This window comes from Pelophylax lessonae (genome assembly GCF_965119305.1).
Source record: "Pelophylax lessonae genome assembly, chromosome: 6".
NCBI lineage: Eukaryota > Metazoa > Chordata > Amphibia > Anura > Ranidae > Pelophylax > Pelophylax lessonae.
The window spans coordinates 143,296,926-143,313,104 of record NC_138773.1 but is presented as its reverse complement, the minus strand read 5'-3'; the positions used below and the strand labels follow the sequence as shown (position 1 = coordinate 143,313,104).

Below are 16,179 nucleotides of genomic sequence, written 5' to 3'. Positions count from 1 at the left end.
GATCCTTGGGGAACAATTGGTCTCTGTGTCTCGATTATTAAGGATATTGATATGCTTGTTTGACCTTCTATGCAGGGGGATCCACCCCTTAGGGTGAGAGGTAGTGTATTTGGTGGTGGTGGCGGTTTTCTCTGGACTCCTACCTAGACAGCCCTCACACTTGCTTCTCAGATTATAATTTGAAATAATTTGATCTGATGGACTTTCAACATTAGTGCTGCACTTTTCTTTGTCATTGTTCATTTTTTTTTGCTGTTATTCCCGCATATATGTGCTAGCAGCTGGACTTTAGTGATCAATTAATTTCTTCATTGTCATTATATATACACCTTATCCTAGTGCAACTTCTGTCATTTTTTTTATTTGGAGCCAGTATTCTGTAGTTCAATTGAGTATATAAAGGGATAGGGAATGGGTGATGCCCAAGGGGATAATAATAAATAAAAAATAAATATTTTGTAAACTCTTGGATATATAAGTATATATCTCTTAAAACCTCAAATTATTCATACCATAATATATATAAATATAAAGTGACTGGTGTTATGGAAGTGTTATAGTGCTGTGTAATAAATAAAATCAATAAGAATATATATAAAAACACATAAATTGATGCCTTTGGGTGACACGATAAAAAAATGCAATTAAAATTCTAAATATAAATACATATGTGGCAAATTATAAATATATTATAAATCGATATAAATAGTGTGATAATTATACAAGTGATCTGTGCATATAAACATTAAGTGCAAGGTGGTTGGTGACTCTAAATATAGATGTGGTGTGTATAACAATTATATATACACTCTTAACGTGCCAAATGATAAGTGTATGGGAAATATATTCCCAGGAATCCAAAACAAACTGAAAAAATAGGTGCAGATATATCAATACACTCCACTCCTTAATCAAAGTATATCTCAGATTAATTTAAACATATAAAAGATGTAGCATAGTAAATAAAGTTCATATAATGGAGTGCTTGATCATCTGGTGGTATTAGCATTCAATCTTCGTGCACTATGATAGGGGCTCAAAGTGGATGGTGAAATAAGTTGCACTCGCCAGAGTGCCCAACCCCACACAGGGGTGTTAGGCAGAGTAAATTGTACTGTAAGCCACAGCAGGAAACTGTAAGCTCCTATGGGTCGTCTACTTCTGTGTTCCTCTGTATGGGGGAGAGGGAAGGGACCCTGCTGTTCTCCAGTCCACCGCTTGTTATTGGGTAATGCTCCGGTGGTGTAGTGTATGGGATGAATAAAGGGGGAACATATAGCGGAAGTAGAAGACCCATAGGAGCTTTAAATGCAACCTTTAAATGCCTGCACTGCACAGGTCAATTGTATATTTTGTCTAGGAGTGAGGTGAAAGCTTATACTCAACTGATCCTTCCACCGGATAACGGCACGCCCCCATGTTCCAGTAGTGGGCTGTTCCTGGTCTATGGAGCCTGCTCAAGGGCTAATGGCTTCAGGGACAGTCCACAACTCATAATCACTGGAACACAGGTGTGCCAGACCACTTTTGTGCCAGGAAGATCAGAGGATTAGGTAAGTAAATCTACTTTCTCCTCTCCCTTAGACAAAAACTGACAGTTAACCGTGCAGTGTGGACACAGCACCACTGCATGGAAAAGCTTTTTTTTCTTATGTCCTCTGACAGTCGCCGCCCACTCATACAGTCTTCACTACTGGGTATTGGTCTTATCCACAGGAGTAAGCTAGGCAGAAAATTTTGTTAGAAACATTCACAAAAACTTTGCATAGACACACCTATAGGGGGCTGTCCCTCTGGTCCAATACCCCCCTGCTAGCAGCATTCCCAATTCAGTTTGTCTTTTGCCTAGTTAGGAGTAGACAGGCTTCCCTTGGCTGGAACTGCAGTCTCAGCCTTTTTTTCTGCTTCTTAATTTTTATTTCTGCTAAGTGATTTTTCTTTACACTGATAGCTTTTTATTTGTTCCTGCGCTTAGTCAGACTTTGGAAGACTACAGCGTTTGCGGAGCTGGGAATCACACTGGTTGTACTAGAGCCTTATGGAATCCCAGCCTGCCATTGAGCGTTAGCAGGCTATGCGTACGCCCTGGCCTCCCAAATGACCTGTCCCTGTCCTCAGGGACAAAGCCTGCGGAGTGGCTACTCCACTAGGATGTCTCAACTGTGGTACGTCGCGTGTTGCTAGCGTCCTGTTCGGCTGACGGCACCCCCACCCAGAGTGGGAGGCTTTTCGTCACAGAGTGGCACCCACGTTTTCGCTGGATCGGGGAGTACCATGCTACCCCTCTGTCTATGGCATTTTATGTCTGGGGGTGTATGTAGGGCCTCTGTTATGGGGATGGCAGTCTATTTGGAGTCTGTGTTATCCCCCTCATGTCTGTCTGTATGGTTCCCGTGTGTCCCTCATGGTCCCTGCGGGGGCGCTATAGCGGTCCTGCCGCGGTGTGGGAGGTTTGCGGGGGTCCCTGTGTCCCTTGTGGTGCTTGTGCTATGTTTTGGGGGTACAGACATGTTGGTGGGGGCCGCAGCAGTGTAAAATTGTGGGGCCGCCATTTCGGGTGTGGGCAGGCTGTTTGGCCTCATGTAAGGGCAGCATCCATTTCCTCTGTAATGCTTGGCGCCCTTTCTGGCGCCATCTTTAGTGTGGGCAATGTGTTTCCCCATGTGCTCGGCAGCCATTTTCTCTGAGCCTCCCCCATAGACTTACATTGGAAACCATTTTCTTGTGGCTCAGACCTATGTTCGGCCTCTACTGGCGTGACATCATTTCCTCTCTCCAAGCACTCAGATCGAGCTGGCAGCTTGGTATTGTATAGATACACTTCTGGGGGACTTTTCTGCTATTTTTTTGGGTTTCTATCTCTGCTGGTAGTTATATCCTTCAATGCTTAGTAGCACAGGCTAGTCACTCATTGCAGTACATTGCGGTGGGAACCGCCACTATCGCCAATTTAAAGGGGCAGCGCCATAACATTTCTAAGTGTGTTTTATGGAGTCCCAGGATAGCAAATTCCTCCCACCTCTGGTCGAGGGTTCAGGTATTCCTGAATCCTCTGCAATAGTCTCTTCTGATTCAGAGCTAGATATGGTTGCCACGGACAGTGTACCCCCTGAGGGGTCTCAGTACTCTGTCGGATGGGGAGGATTCCCCCTCCGGGTCGGCCAGAGAACGCGCTGCAATGTCTGTGCTCATTAGTTCTGTTAAAGACACGCTACATTTAGAGGATGAGCCCTATCCGCTGGGTAAGCAGTCTTCCTTTGGGACCCGCAGAACCCAGAAGTCGGTTCAGGTGTTTCCCTGTCCCGCTGAGTGTCACAAAACTGTGAACGAACAATGGCACAATTTAATGCGCAATTTTGTGGTACCTAAGCGGTTTCAATACCGTTATCCCTTTGCGTCTCCGTCGGATTTGCGCTGGACTGTGGCCCCTAAGGTGGACCACACGGTATCCAGGTTAAATAAAGCCATTCTGATGCCCGCGGATGATTCTCTGGGGTTCCGGGACCCGGCGGATAGGCGGGTGGAATCTCTTACCCACCAATCCTTTATGGTGGCAGGTTCCTTGATGACACCTGTGCTCACCTCAGTAATGGTCTCTCAGGCTGTGGTGGAGTGGACTAAGGTGCTCTAAGAAGCACCCTTATGGCTGATTCCGCCCCTCCAGCTACTCTGGACATGGTGGACCAAATTATTCAGGCTGTTTTATACCTGTGTGAAGTGGCCTTGGATGAGGCCCATTTAGTCTCCCGCTTATCTGCGGTCGCAGTGACGATCCGTCGCATCATGTGGTTGAAAAGCTGGTCGGCCGACCAAACTTCCAAGAAGACGGTGTCTGACATCCCTTATGTAGGTAATCACCTTTTTGGGGACTCACTGGACGAATTGGTTAAGGGGGTCACAGGGGGTAAAAGCACACTGCTGCCCCAGGTGTCCAGGGGCAAGTCTTTCCGCTAAAACCTAACCAGGAGTCCTTTTGTGCATTTAAGGCACAAGACGAGGGCAAATCTTTCAAGGCCCCTGGGGGCCAGAAGAATCCTTGGGCGGGCAAGCCTAAAGCCGCCCACACTGGCATGGTGGCCCAGTCCGCCTCGACCCGAAGGGGTGCCCTCACCCGTTTCCGGGGTGGGGAGACGTTTGCGCTGTTTTCCCGGATCTTGGCTGGCCAAGATTTAGGACAGATGGGTTCAGGAAGTCATTCGGTCAGGGTACAAAATCGAATTTCGATCGCACCCAGCAGACAGATTCTTTCCATCAAATCTTCATTTGAACCCAGATCATTTCCGCGATCTTCAACGGGCGGTTCAGGATCTCCTCGCCCAGGGGGTGATAGCCCCGGTGCCACATCGGGACAGGTTTTGGGGTTTCTACTTGAATCTGTTCACGGTGCCCAGAAAGGAGAGCAAGGTGCGTCCAATTCTGGACTTAAAGTTTCTGAACCGCTTTGTGCGGGTTCAAAAGTTCTGCATGGAATCCCTCCGATCGGTGGTGGCCTCCCTGAGCCCGGGAGATTTCCTGGCTTCCATCAACCTCAAGAATGCATATTTACACATCCCCATTTACGAAGGTCATCAGAGGTACCTCTGATTCACAATCGGGGAGGAGCACTAACAGTTTGTGGCATTGCCTTTCGGTCTCGCTTTGGCTCCAAGGGTGTTTACCAAAGTATTGGCTCCTGTCCTGGCCCTGTTGCGGGCGCAGGGGATTGCAATCCTTGGATATCTGGACGATCTCCTGTTAAGCTCGGGCTCCAGTGCCACTCTGTTGCACAATCTGTCAACCACAGTTCGGATGCTCCAGGAGTTCAGGTGGACCATCAATTTTCAGAAGTCGACATTGTTTTCTTCTGTTCGCCTCCCTTACCTGGGGATGGTTCTGGACTCCGCCCAGGCGAAAGTCTTCCTGCCGGAGGACAAACTCTGAACTCTACAGAACGAGGTCAGGTCCCTCAAGGACAACAAATCCTCATCGCTCAGAACCTGCATGTGGTCCCTGGGATTGATGGCGTCAGCCTTTGAGGTGGTACCATTTGCACAGTTCCACACACAATCTCTGCAAGCGGAGATTCTGGCCAGGTGGGACAGGCATCCTCAGTCCTTGGACAGGAGGATATCTTTGATCCACCAAGTCAGAGCGGATCTTCTGTGGTGGCTCCGGTCTCCGGCTCCGACGGAAGGGAAATCCTTCTGGCTGTTGTTATGGACGGTGATCACCACGGACGCCAGCCTGTCGGGCTGGGGTGGCGTTCTGGGCAATTTGTCTGCCCAGGGCACTTAGTCGGAGGAGGGATCCTCTCTACCGATCAATGTCTTGGAACTGAGAGCAATCAGACTATGTTTGCTCCGTTGGTCGGATCGCTTCGGGGCTGCCCTGTGCGTGTGCAGACGGACAACACAACTGTGGTGGCTTACAACAATCTCCAAGGGGGCACCAGAAGTGCCCGGGTGGCCAAGGAAGTGGCTGAGATTCTGTCTTGGGCCGAGACACAGGTCTTGGGCCAAGACGCAGGTCTCTGCGCTTTCAGCAGTTCACATTCCAGGTGTGGAGAACTGGCAGGCCGACTATCTGAGCCGTCAGACCCTGGACCAGGGGAATGGTCCCTACACCCGGAGGTGTTTCAGATGCTGTGTGTGCGATGGGGATCCCCGGACGTGGATCTGTTTGCGTCTCGTCTAAACAGGGAAGGTTCGTGGCAAGAACACGCAATCCTCTGGCAGTCGCCTTGGAATCTGTGGTGCCTTGGAATCGGTATCATCTGATTTATGCCTTCCCCCCGATTCAGTTGTTGTCCAGATTCCTTCACAGGTTGGTCTCGGAACCGAGGTTGGTGATTCTAGTGGCCCCAGACTGGCCGCGCCGGTCTTGGTACACGGACATCATGCAACTGGTCTTCGAGCCTCCTTGGCGGCTCCCATTACGGGACGATCTGCTATCTCAGGGGCCGATCTTCCATCCTGCTTTACAGTAGCTGGCTTTAACGGCGTGGCTGTTGAAAGCCAGGTCTTGAGAGATCGGGGTCTCTCGTCGGCGGTCATCCCTCCCTTACTTAAGGCAAGGAAGGCCTCGTCCGGTAAGATTTATTATCGTACCTGTAAGGTCTATTTCGCTTGGTGCGAATCACAGGGTTTCCATCCTCGCTCCTTTTCGGTGGCGAGGGTGTTGGCCTTTCTGCAATCTGGTGTGGACCAGCGTCTTGCACTGACGACTATCAAGGGTCAGTTATCTGCGCTGGCCATTCTTTTCCAGCGCCCCTTGGCGTCACACTCCTTGATCCGCACTTTTATTCAAGGGGTGCGTCATCTGGCTCTCCCTAGGAGGGCACCCTTGCCTCCTTGGGACTTAAACTTGGTTTTGTCCGTTTTGCAACGTCCTCCATTTGAGAACATCCGGGAGATTCATCTGCCTGCGCTGTCACGGAAAGTCGCTTTTCTGGTGGCGGTCACATCTGCTCACAGAGTGTTGGAGTTGGCGGCCCTATCTTGCCGCTCTCCCTACCTGGTTGTTCATAGGGATAAGGTGGTCTTGTGACCTCATCAATCTTTCCTTCCAAAGGTGGTGTCTGATTTCCATCTCAATGAGGACATTGTCTTGCCTTCGTTTTGTGTGAATTCTAAGCATCCTAAGGAGTTTGCCTTGCATTCCTTGGATGTGGTCCAGGCGATCAGAGTTTATCTGTCGTCTACTGAATCCTTCAGAAATTTGGATTCTCTTTTTGTCCGTCCTGAGGGACCTCGAAAGGGTATGGCTGCGTCTGCGGCAACCATTTCTAAATGGATCAGACAGACAAGCTTATTCACTTAGGGAATGGGCTCCACCCTTCCCTGTCACAGCGCACTCTACCAGAGCGGTGAGTGCATCTTGGGCCTTCCGCCATCAGGCGTCGGTGTCCCAGGTGTGCGGTGTGCAAAGCGGCGACCTGGTCGTCAGTGCACACCTTTACAAAATTTTACAAACTTGATGTTTTGGCGTCGACAGATGCCTCCTTTTGGCCACAAAGTTCTGAGTGCAGCAGTGCCTTAGGGGAGACATGGCATTTTTTAGCCTGTCCCCTCCTGTTGGGGTTTTTTTTCGCTGGTTATTTTGCTTTCCTGGGTTTGTTCGCTCCTGTTGAGCTTTCCTGTTACCCAGTGTGTTACCTTTCTGGTTCCGATAAGGTTCTTTTCTCTGATTTGGGTGCTGCGTTACATTTCCCACCCCTCACATCTACACTGCTTTGGGACATCCCAGTAGTGAAGACTGTATGAGTGGGCGGTGACTGTCAGAGGACGTAAGAGGAAATATAATTTTTTTGTAAGAACTTACCGTAAAATTCTTTTATCGGAGTCCTTTGACAGTCGCCGCCCCCTGCCCCTCTTTTGGGGTTCATGGACTATCTACTGCTTGCTACAAAACTGAATTGGGAATGCTGCTAGCAGGGGGGGGGGGGGGGTATTGGACCAGAGGGACAGCTCCCTATAGATGTGTCTATGCAAAGTTTTTGTGAATGTTTCTAACAAAATCTTCTACCTAGCTTACTCCTGTGGATAAGACCAATACCCAGTAGTGAAGACTGTATGAGTGGGCGACGACTGTCAGAGGACTCAGAGAAAATAATTTTAAGTTCTTACAAAAAATTATATATATATATATATTTTTTTTTTTTTTAAATGTTACTGTAATACTCTGAATAAGTGGCCTTGGCAATGCAGGTTTATTTTTTTTGTAAGCTTTTAGCAGATTGTTTGACTATAATGAATATTTATGATGCCTGGATTTACATTGTTTGTTTTTTTTTTGCTCTTTTGTATAGTGCTTTGTTGCTGAATTCAGTAATGTCAGCATTCAGGGCTGAGTTTATTGCTGCTAGATCGATGGACTTCATTGGAATGATTAAAGAATGCGATGAGGCTGGATTTCCAAAGGTATCATTTTTTTTTTTAATCCAGAAAAAAAAAAGCTTTTTGAAAAATTGCACACATATACAAACAGTGCAACGGGAAAAAAACAAATAACAAGATAAGGCACATAATAGTTTACAGATCTCAGCCATCAATCCAATATGCATTAGAAAGCATAATTCAACCTGAGCCTAAAATTGCAATACTAGAGAATAATAATGCATCAAAGAGCAAAGCAGCTCCCCCAGTCCAGACCAACGGAGGCCCACACCACCCCCAGCAACTAAAGTAACAGACGGTCGAGGATCAGGTCCGTAGGAGCCATCCCCGGAGAGCTCAGCCAGACTCCCCAGACTTTTTGGAACTTAGCTGGAGCACCCCTATGCAGGTAAATACACTTCTCCATGCGAAGGGTGGAGCCCAATTGCTCCATCCACATCCTACATGTGGGAGAATCCCAAAATTGTATTTTTAGTGAAAAAAAATTTAAGTACAAAAAGATTCCCAAAGGGACATTTCAAGCAACAATGGAAACAGGCAAGAGCAAGAACAAATGGGACTCCAAAGAGCCAAGGTATTACATAAAGTAATAAAAGTAAAAAAGAAAAAAAAAAAAAAAACTAGGAGGATTAAATAAAACAACAATAAAACCTGTAACAGTATGACCTGAGGGTTATTTGGGCTAGACAACGGAAAGCTACAAGCTACACATAGAAAGCAGGTATCTTTTATTATGACTGACATGATTGCTGATGGATTTTATTTTTTTTGCAGATACTCATGCAATGAGCCAGTTTCTGTGCTGTCAGATCAAGAGATTTCTTAAAAGTTAATACCCCCTGTTCTGTGTTTTATTTTTCATACACATTTGTCTAAAAGCCCTCAACTTTAGTAAAAATCATAAATGTTTATTTAGTTAGTTATTGCTGGTTACAGTTTGCTGGTCTGTTAAACGTGGTTTCTTTTTTAAAGCATCTACTGTTCCGCTCCTTGGGATTGAACTTGGCTTTGGCTTACCCACCTGAGGGTGACAGACTGCAAGTTTTAAATGAAGCATGGAAAGTGATCACAAAGTTGAAGATCCCCCAGGTATGTGATTTATAAAATATAGATAGAGTAAGCTAAGCTCCAAACAAACTGCTAAATGCACATTTGACATACATATAAGGGAGCTGTTGTACCTGCCTAGAATTTTTATAGATGCCCATCCAGTCAGAGCTCCGTGCATAGCACAGCCAGCCTGATTACCTTGCTTTTTTCTCTCTGCAGGTAATTAACACTGCTAAGTAACTGCCATCTACCAGCTTGTGACTAAACCATCAAGGAGCAAAAACAGATTGATGAAGTAACTTCTGTGCTTTCCTTCTTTCAGCATGTTCCTTTTCAGCATATGTATACACAGGATACCTGATTGGTCCCCCCACAATACCTCCAGTCTGGTCAGTTGCTGTGGTGCAGGAGGCCATAATCAAATCAATATCAAGTACAGTGCTTGTTGCATTTAAGCACAACCCTATCACCACAAAAAAAGTAAATACATTATATAATGATTGTTTTTTAACCTGTCTAGCAGGTATGTTTTCACTCAAAGTGCTCCATGCACTGCTTCGATTTAAATATGTGGGAGTGTTGATATAAAATATGTTAATGTATTAGTGGTAGGAAAAAAATAATCTAACCTTAGATTATAGGTTATTATAGGTTAGATTATTTTTTTTTTTTACTTTCAATAAATTTTTATTGAAATATACATAGTACAAGAAAATAAACAAAGGGTTCAACATGAAATAACCGTATAAAGAATGGAGAAAAGAAAATGTGCACATATGCAGACAATAAACATAGAGCATTACATGTACAAGTGAAATAATGTTTCCAAACAGTGTCAGAAGTGAATCGGGGGTATAGATAACCAGAACTAGGACGTATTAGTAACATTAGCCAGGTGTAGGAGAGAAGTACGGGCTTTGTAGCCAAGCTTGCCAGTCCTTGTGGAACTTAGGACCATGGGATTTAGAGTAAGTGTATGCCTTTTCTAGAGAACACTGCAAATTCACCAGACAAATTGCTTCCACATGGGAAGGTGCAGCGGACTGTTTCCAGTTATGTGCTATAACTGTCTTGGCCGCTATTAGTATATGTACAGAAACTGTCCTTAAGGAGGGCGGGAATGAATCCAACCCCAACGAAAGGAGGGAAAGAGCAGGATCAGGTGGTGTGAGAATGCCAGTAGTGGTGGACAGGACCTCAAACATCTTTCTCCAAAAGCTAGACAGACCTTTGCAGGACCAGAAAATGTGTAGTAGTGAACCTACTTGTTCAGAGTTGCGCCAGCATAGAGGGCTCTGAGAATAATAGATTTTCGATAGTCGATACGGTGTCAAATACCACCGAGTGAGAATTTTCTGAGTTTGCTCCCAATGATTCACACATTGGGTGGATTTATAAGAGCTGTGAATGGCAAGTTTCCACTGTGCTTCGGAGAAAGATGAGTGAAGTTCCCTCTCCCACGCTAATATATGTGGTGACTTAGAGAACTCTAGTTTTTGACCAAGGATGTTATAAAATAAGGAAATACTCTTCATTGCAAAAGAGTGGGATGTGAGGAATTGTCACACTTGTAAGGGGAGACGTATTGCAGGAGGAGGGTTTTTGCGAAGGAAACTCGCTAGACTGTTGTGCGAATAGACTGATTGTGGCGGTAAGTTGAATTCTAGCCGTAAATTCTCGAACGATTTAAGGTAGTTGGCCTGAAAGAGCTGGTCTATTGTGTTGATGCCGGCTGCCTTTAATCTGGAAAGGTTGGTATAATGGAGTAGCGTATTCAGTGTAGTTAGCGGAAGCGGAACGGGCTCGGATTGGGAGGCGGTAGGAAGCTGTGCGAGGAGGAATCACCTCAAAGCCAGTGTGGCTTGTGTGGGCAAGGGCAGGGACTGTAAATCTAGTGGCTTCCACACGTCTGCTAACAGGAGGTTTGAAAGGGCGGTAGTTTTGGAAATTGTGGACTCCACAGTAAACCAGTGGTGCAATGCCGTCAGGCGAGATGCGTGATAATAGTCAATGAGATCAGGGAGCCCTAGGCCTCCCACTGACTTGTGTTTGATCATGTGGGCATGGGCGCATCTAGCCCTTTTATTTTGCCAAACAAACGTATGTAGTAGTTTAGTTAAGGGAAGAATGCACTTCTTGGGAAAAGGTATGGGCAGAGTGCGAAAAATGTACAAAATTTTAGGTAAACAAACCATTTTGAATGTGGCTATCCTGCCCATCCAAGAGAGTTTGACATTTTTGAGCTTGGCGACATCCGAGGTGATTGATTTTATGAGAGGGGAGATGTTTGCAGTAATCATGTCCGAAGTGGGGAACGTTAAGTCTATACCTAAGTAGTGTAAGGGTTGGGTGGACCACGTATAGGGTAAGATAGTCTGCAAGTGGGAGCGGGCTGTCGGATGGACCCCCATATTGAGTATTACCGATTTGCTGAAGTTGACCTTGTAGAATGAGATTTTGCTGAAGGATTGAAGAATGTTATGGGTGGCTGGCAGGGAGACTGTAGGGTTAGTGAGACTCAGAATGACGTTGTCTGCAAAAAGCGTAATGACATGATGGGAGTTGGGGAATTTAAATCCTGAGACCAGGGGGCTCTGTCTTAATTGCACTGCTAGCAGTTCAATCAGGAGATAGAATATTAAAGGGAAGAGCGGACAGCCCTGGCGCCAGAGAAGCCAAACCTCGTCAAAACGGCTCGCATGTATCCCCAATGCACATGGTCGAACGCCTTCTCCACGTCGATAGACAAGAGCAGAAAAGGCGTTTGAGTGCGCCCCGCATAGTGCATCAAGTTTACTGCGCGTCTAGTGTCCTGACGACCCTGGACAAATCCCATCTGATCCGCCCCCACCAGGGTTGGTAGGACTGTAGCTAGGCGATTCACTATGACTTAAGCATAGATTTTAATGTCAGTGTTCAATAAGGAGATGGGTCTAAAGTTCGCCGGTGTAGTGGGTGGTTTTCCTGGTTTAGGTAGGGTAGTGATATTCGCCTGTAACATTTTGTTGGGCAAGGATCCTGTGTTGACGGCTTGCGCAAAAAGGGTTAACATATGAGGGGAGAGTAAAGCTGGATACACACTATCCAACTTTTGTGGTTAGATTTCCTTCAGATTTACCTTTTGTATGTAGTGCAAGGGCCTGCCAGATTGCATACCAATTGAAAGTGTTTAGGTTTGACCTCATATTATATGGTTTTGGTAAGTCTAAAGGAAAAAGTCTTCAGAAAATCTTATAGTGTGTATGGCCCATATGTCTTGCATGGAAGCGTAGTATTCGTTGGTCAGGCCGTCTGGCCCCGGGGGCTTGTTAGATGGCATTGACTTAAGAGTTTTAGACAATTCTGAAGGGGTGATGGGACCATTGAGATGTGACAGCGAGTCCGCCGAGAGGGATGGGAGGCGAAGGTGTTGAAGGAAGGCCTGTATGTCTGTATCAGTGGGTTGGGGGGGGGGGAATCATCAGCATTCAAGTTGTAAAGAGCACTATAATAATCCGCAAAAGCGTCAGCTATTTTTTGGGGGTGCGTGTGTTTTTCGTTGGTATGCGGGTGTATAATAGTCTATTCTAGTCTTAAGTCTTCTAGCTTTGAGGCGAGAAGCCAGGAATTTGCCAGCCTTGTTATGGGAGGAATAGTAGTCTAAGTGAAGGCGCGCTAACAGTTTATCATGCTGCTAGGCTAACAGTCTGCGGAGGTCAGCACAAAGAGATGTAAGCCGAGAAGCATGCACCTGTGCCGGAGATGTTTTATTCAGCTCATCAAGGGAATGGATTTCTTTAGTAAGGCGTTGAAGAGCAGCATTACGCTGCTTTTTTTAGACGGGAGCCTAATTGGATCAATACCCCTCTGATGAACGCCTTGTGAGTGTTCCACAGAGTGGAAGGGGAGATATCTGGGGTGCAATTAAGGTGAAAGAAATCTTGCAGACATTTTCGCAAGTGTTTCAGGGAGTCTGGGTCAGAGAGCAGAGAATTGTTGCACCTCCAAATAAAGGAGGACGTAGCAGGCGGGCCGGTAGATAGGGTCATGTGGATTGCAGCGTGGTCTGACCACGTGATGGTGGAGATGGAGGTGTCGACAAGGAGTGACAATGTAGCAGAATCCACCAGGAACATGTCAATTCTGGTGTAGGTATTGTGACTCGCCGAGAAGAAAGAGTAATCCCTTTCTTCCGCGTGCTGATACCGCCAGACATTGTGGAGCCCCTCAGAGTGTAAAAGTGTGGCTAAGGAGGGCAGTGTGGATTTGGTTCTAGCTGAGGAGTCAAGGGCATGATTGGCTACCAAATTGAAGTCACCACATATTATCAATTTGCCTACTTTCAGTTTCAAAACCTTGGAGCATAGCTTACGTAAAAAAGAAAGTTGACGAACATTAGGAGCATATACATTGACTATCGTGTAGAGTCATTGATCAAAAGAACAGTTAATAATAAGAAAGTGGGCTTCCATGTCCTCCACCACCCTGGAGAAGGACACGGAATTCCGAAAAGCTAACATCACACCTCTTTTTCTAGCGCTATAGGAAGCATTAAAAACATAGGGGTATTCAGGGTGGATACATCGGGGAGCACGTCCATGATGAAAGTGAGTCTCCTGTATTGCAAGGACATCAGCTTTGGCTGAACTGGCTTCCTTCCACATCCAGTGGCGTTTTGCGGGGTGGTTTAGCCCCTTAACGTTCATGGAAAGAAATTTAACAGACATGGACGGTCAAAAGAGGATCTAAAGCGATGATGATTGAGCCAGTGGCGAAAGGGAACAGGGAGCGTGAGCTAAAGTGGGGTTGACCCAGTCCAGCTAAGGGAGAGGTGGAAGGGGATAAAAAGGAGAAGGCAGCAGTACCTTAAGGAGATGCCATGCTGGGCGGAAGACATGTCCTGTCCAGGTCCACAGGATGTGTGGTCACGGAAGTCCTGCTGAGGCGTTGCCCGGAATATCTGTGGGTGTTAGACTTGGTAGACGTGGTTATCCTGGAATTGAGGAAGAGGTGACATACTGCATATGGGTAGAGAGAAGTCAAAGTCACTTGTATGGCATGGTTAGTGAAGATGAAACCAAAAAAAAAAAAAAAAGAACAAACAACAAAACATTCAAGAGATAAAAAGGACATGGTCCACTAGGACCAAATGGGTAGCTGAAGCGACAAAAGCAGCGGGGGGAAAAGAGCACGGTGGAGTGTGCTACTTTGGAGCAGTGAGGGCCGGGCACACCCGGGAAGATCCGGTGATGAGTGTCATTTGTGACGATTGTGGGAGCTTGAGGGTCTAGACGCTACTTGCCATTCAGGCTGCACACAAGGTGGTAATGGAGGCATGTCTCTTACATTTGAGGTACCCGAGGTGTCGGGAACAATACCCCACTGGGGGAGCAAACGTATCCCTTGGTCAATGGTGGTGATTTGGGTGGAGGAACCTTGGTGGGCCACGCACAGTTTCGCAGAATATTTCCACTTGTAGATGATTTTATGATTACGGAGTGCCTTAGTCACAGTGTTAAGGTTGCGTCGCTGCTGCAAGGTATATTGGGAGTAATCGAGTAAGACTTGGACCGTCGCGGCTTGTTCCGGTAGTTGATCTTTACGCCTGAAAGTGTCCAAAATTTTTTCTTTCGCTTGAAAGAAGTGGATCCGAAGTAGGACGTCCACTTCTTGCGGTGGGAATGAAGGTTTAGGGATTCGATGAATCCTATCTATGGTCAAGTCCGCGTTGGTCATTTCGGGGACAGCCTGCTGGAATAAGTCCCGCACAAAGTTGGGAAGCTGGTTGGGTAGGACGGGCTCAGGTATACCACAGATTTTTAAGTTGTTTCGCCTAGACCTATCTTCTAAGTCTGTGATCTTACTTGCATACGGCGAATATTGTCTTGCTGGGCGGTATGTGAGTCCACTAAGGTGTTGTATGAAACAGTAAACTCGTCCATTTTGTGTTCTACTGTATTAACCCTTTCGCCAAGGCCATGCAATTCTTTTTGGCAGTAAGCATTGGAGGCTGAAACATTGGCTTGCATTGATTTGTGCATCATGGATAGCATATCTCTTAAGGCAGTATCTGATATAGGCTGTCCTGTGGTGGGGATGGAGGCAAAGGGGTCCAGTGTGGGAACATATGCCCATGCAGAAGCGTTGGTGGAGTCATGGTCACTCACCTCCATGGATGCAGGGTGATGTGGATGATGGCCCTCCTTCCACGAGGCCTCGATTTCCCCGGGCTCTGGGTGGATGGCGTGGACGGAGAGGAGTCTGCAGAGCGCGCTGGTCTCATCTGCGTGTTCGGGTCCGCCGTGTCTGGGCGGGTCCGGCAGACACTAGAGGGCAAATGTCCCGTTGGTGTTGCGATGCTCCGGCGCCATTTTGCGTGAGTTCCGAGGCCGCCGGGCGGAAGAAATCGGAGAGTTTGCGGACCGCCGGTGGGTCCATCTTCCTTCTCGTCATGCTGAGTGGATGCAGCGGATGTTCCCCTGAAGATCGATGCCGGTGAGTATCGGTAACACTCACGCCGATGGGCCGTAGATGCATAAAAGACCGGGTGTGCATCAGAGCTCCTCTGCTAAGCGGCCATGCTGCCTGGCGGCCGCCACGCCCCCAGGTTAGATTATTTTTTTCCTACCACTAAAACATTAACTTATTTTATATCAACACACCCAAATATCTAAATAAAAGCAGTGCCTGGAGCACTTTGAGTGAAATCATACCTGCTCGACGGGTTAAAAAGCAATCATTATATAATTTATATACTTTTTTGTGGTGATAGGGTTGTGCTTAAATGCAACAAGCACTGTACTTGATATTGATTTGATTTCAGCTATGGAAGGTCACCATAAATGCAAGGTGTGTTTTGATCACTCACAGCATATCCGAGTTTTGAATAGCTGCCTCTCGTAAATGGGATGGCAGTAGACAAAAGGAAGGCTATGGTTACTTTAAGCGGGAAGTACAAGGGCAAAGGTTCTATGAAGAACCATGCAACAGCAGCCAACTCAGAAACTCTTCATGTAAAATGATTACATCTGCAAATGCCACATTTTAAGAAAACATCATACAAAAGGCCTCTCTGAAAGATTTACATGGCAAATCATGAAGATAAAAGAGCCCATAGTGCCATTGAAGGCTTAACTGGAGGATTGATGGGGCTAACCTTCTTTTACAAATGTGTGGAACATCAGATTGGCCATCCAACAATCCAACATCTGGCAGCTACTGAGTATTTTCAGAGGTCAGACTTGTTGTGGTTACGAACAGACCAAGAAAAGAGCTG

At 46.5% G+C, this 16,179-nt stretch overlaps 1 protein-coding gene across 3 annotated transcripts in view; it reads left to right on the top strand.

The window, feature by feature from the left end:
- VPS35L (VPS35 endosomal protein sorting factor like) overlaps window positions 1-16,179 on the top strand; it is a 1,473,617-nt gene that overhangs the window by 809,662 nt on the left and 647,776 nt on the right. For all 3 annotated transcript variants that reach the window (XM_082262328.1, XM_082262327.1, XM_082262326.1), the window contains 2 exons: window positions 7,787-7,898; window positions 8,847-8,963. In XM_082262328.1, the coding sequence (XP_082118454.1) occupies window positions 7,787-7,898; window positions 8,847-8,963 (229 nt within the window). The remainder of the gene's footprint in view (window positions 1-7,786; window positions 7,899-8,846; window positions 8,964-16,179) is intronic.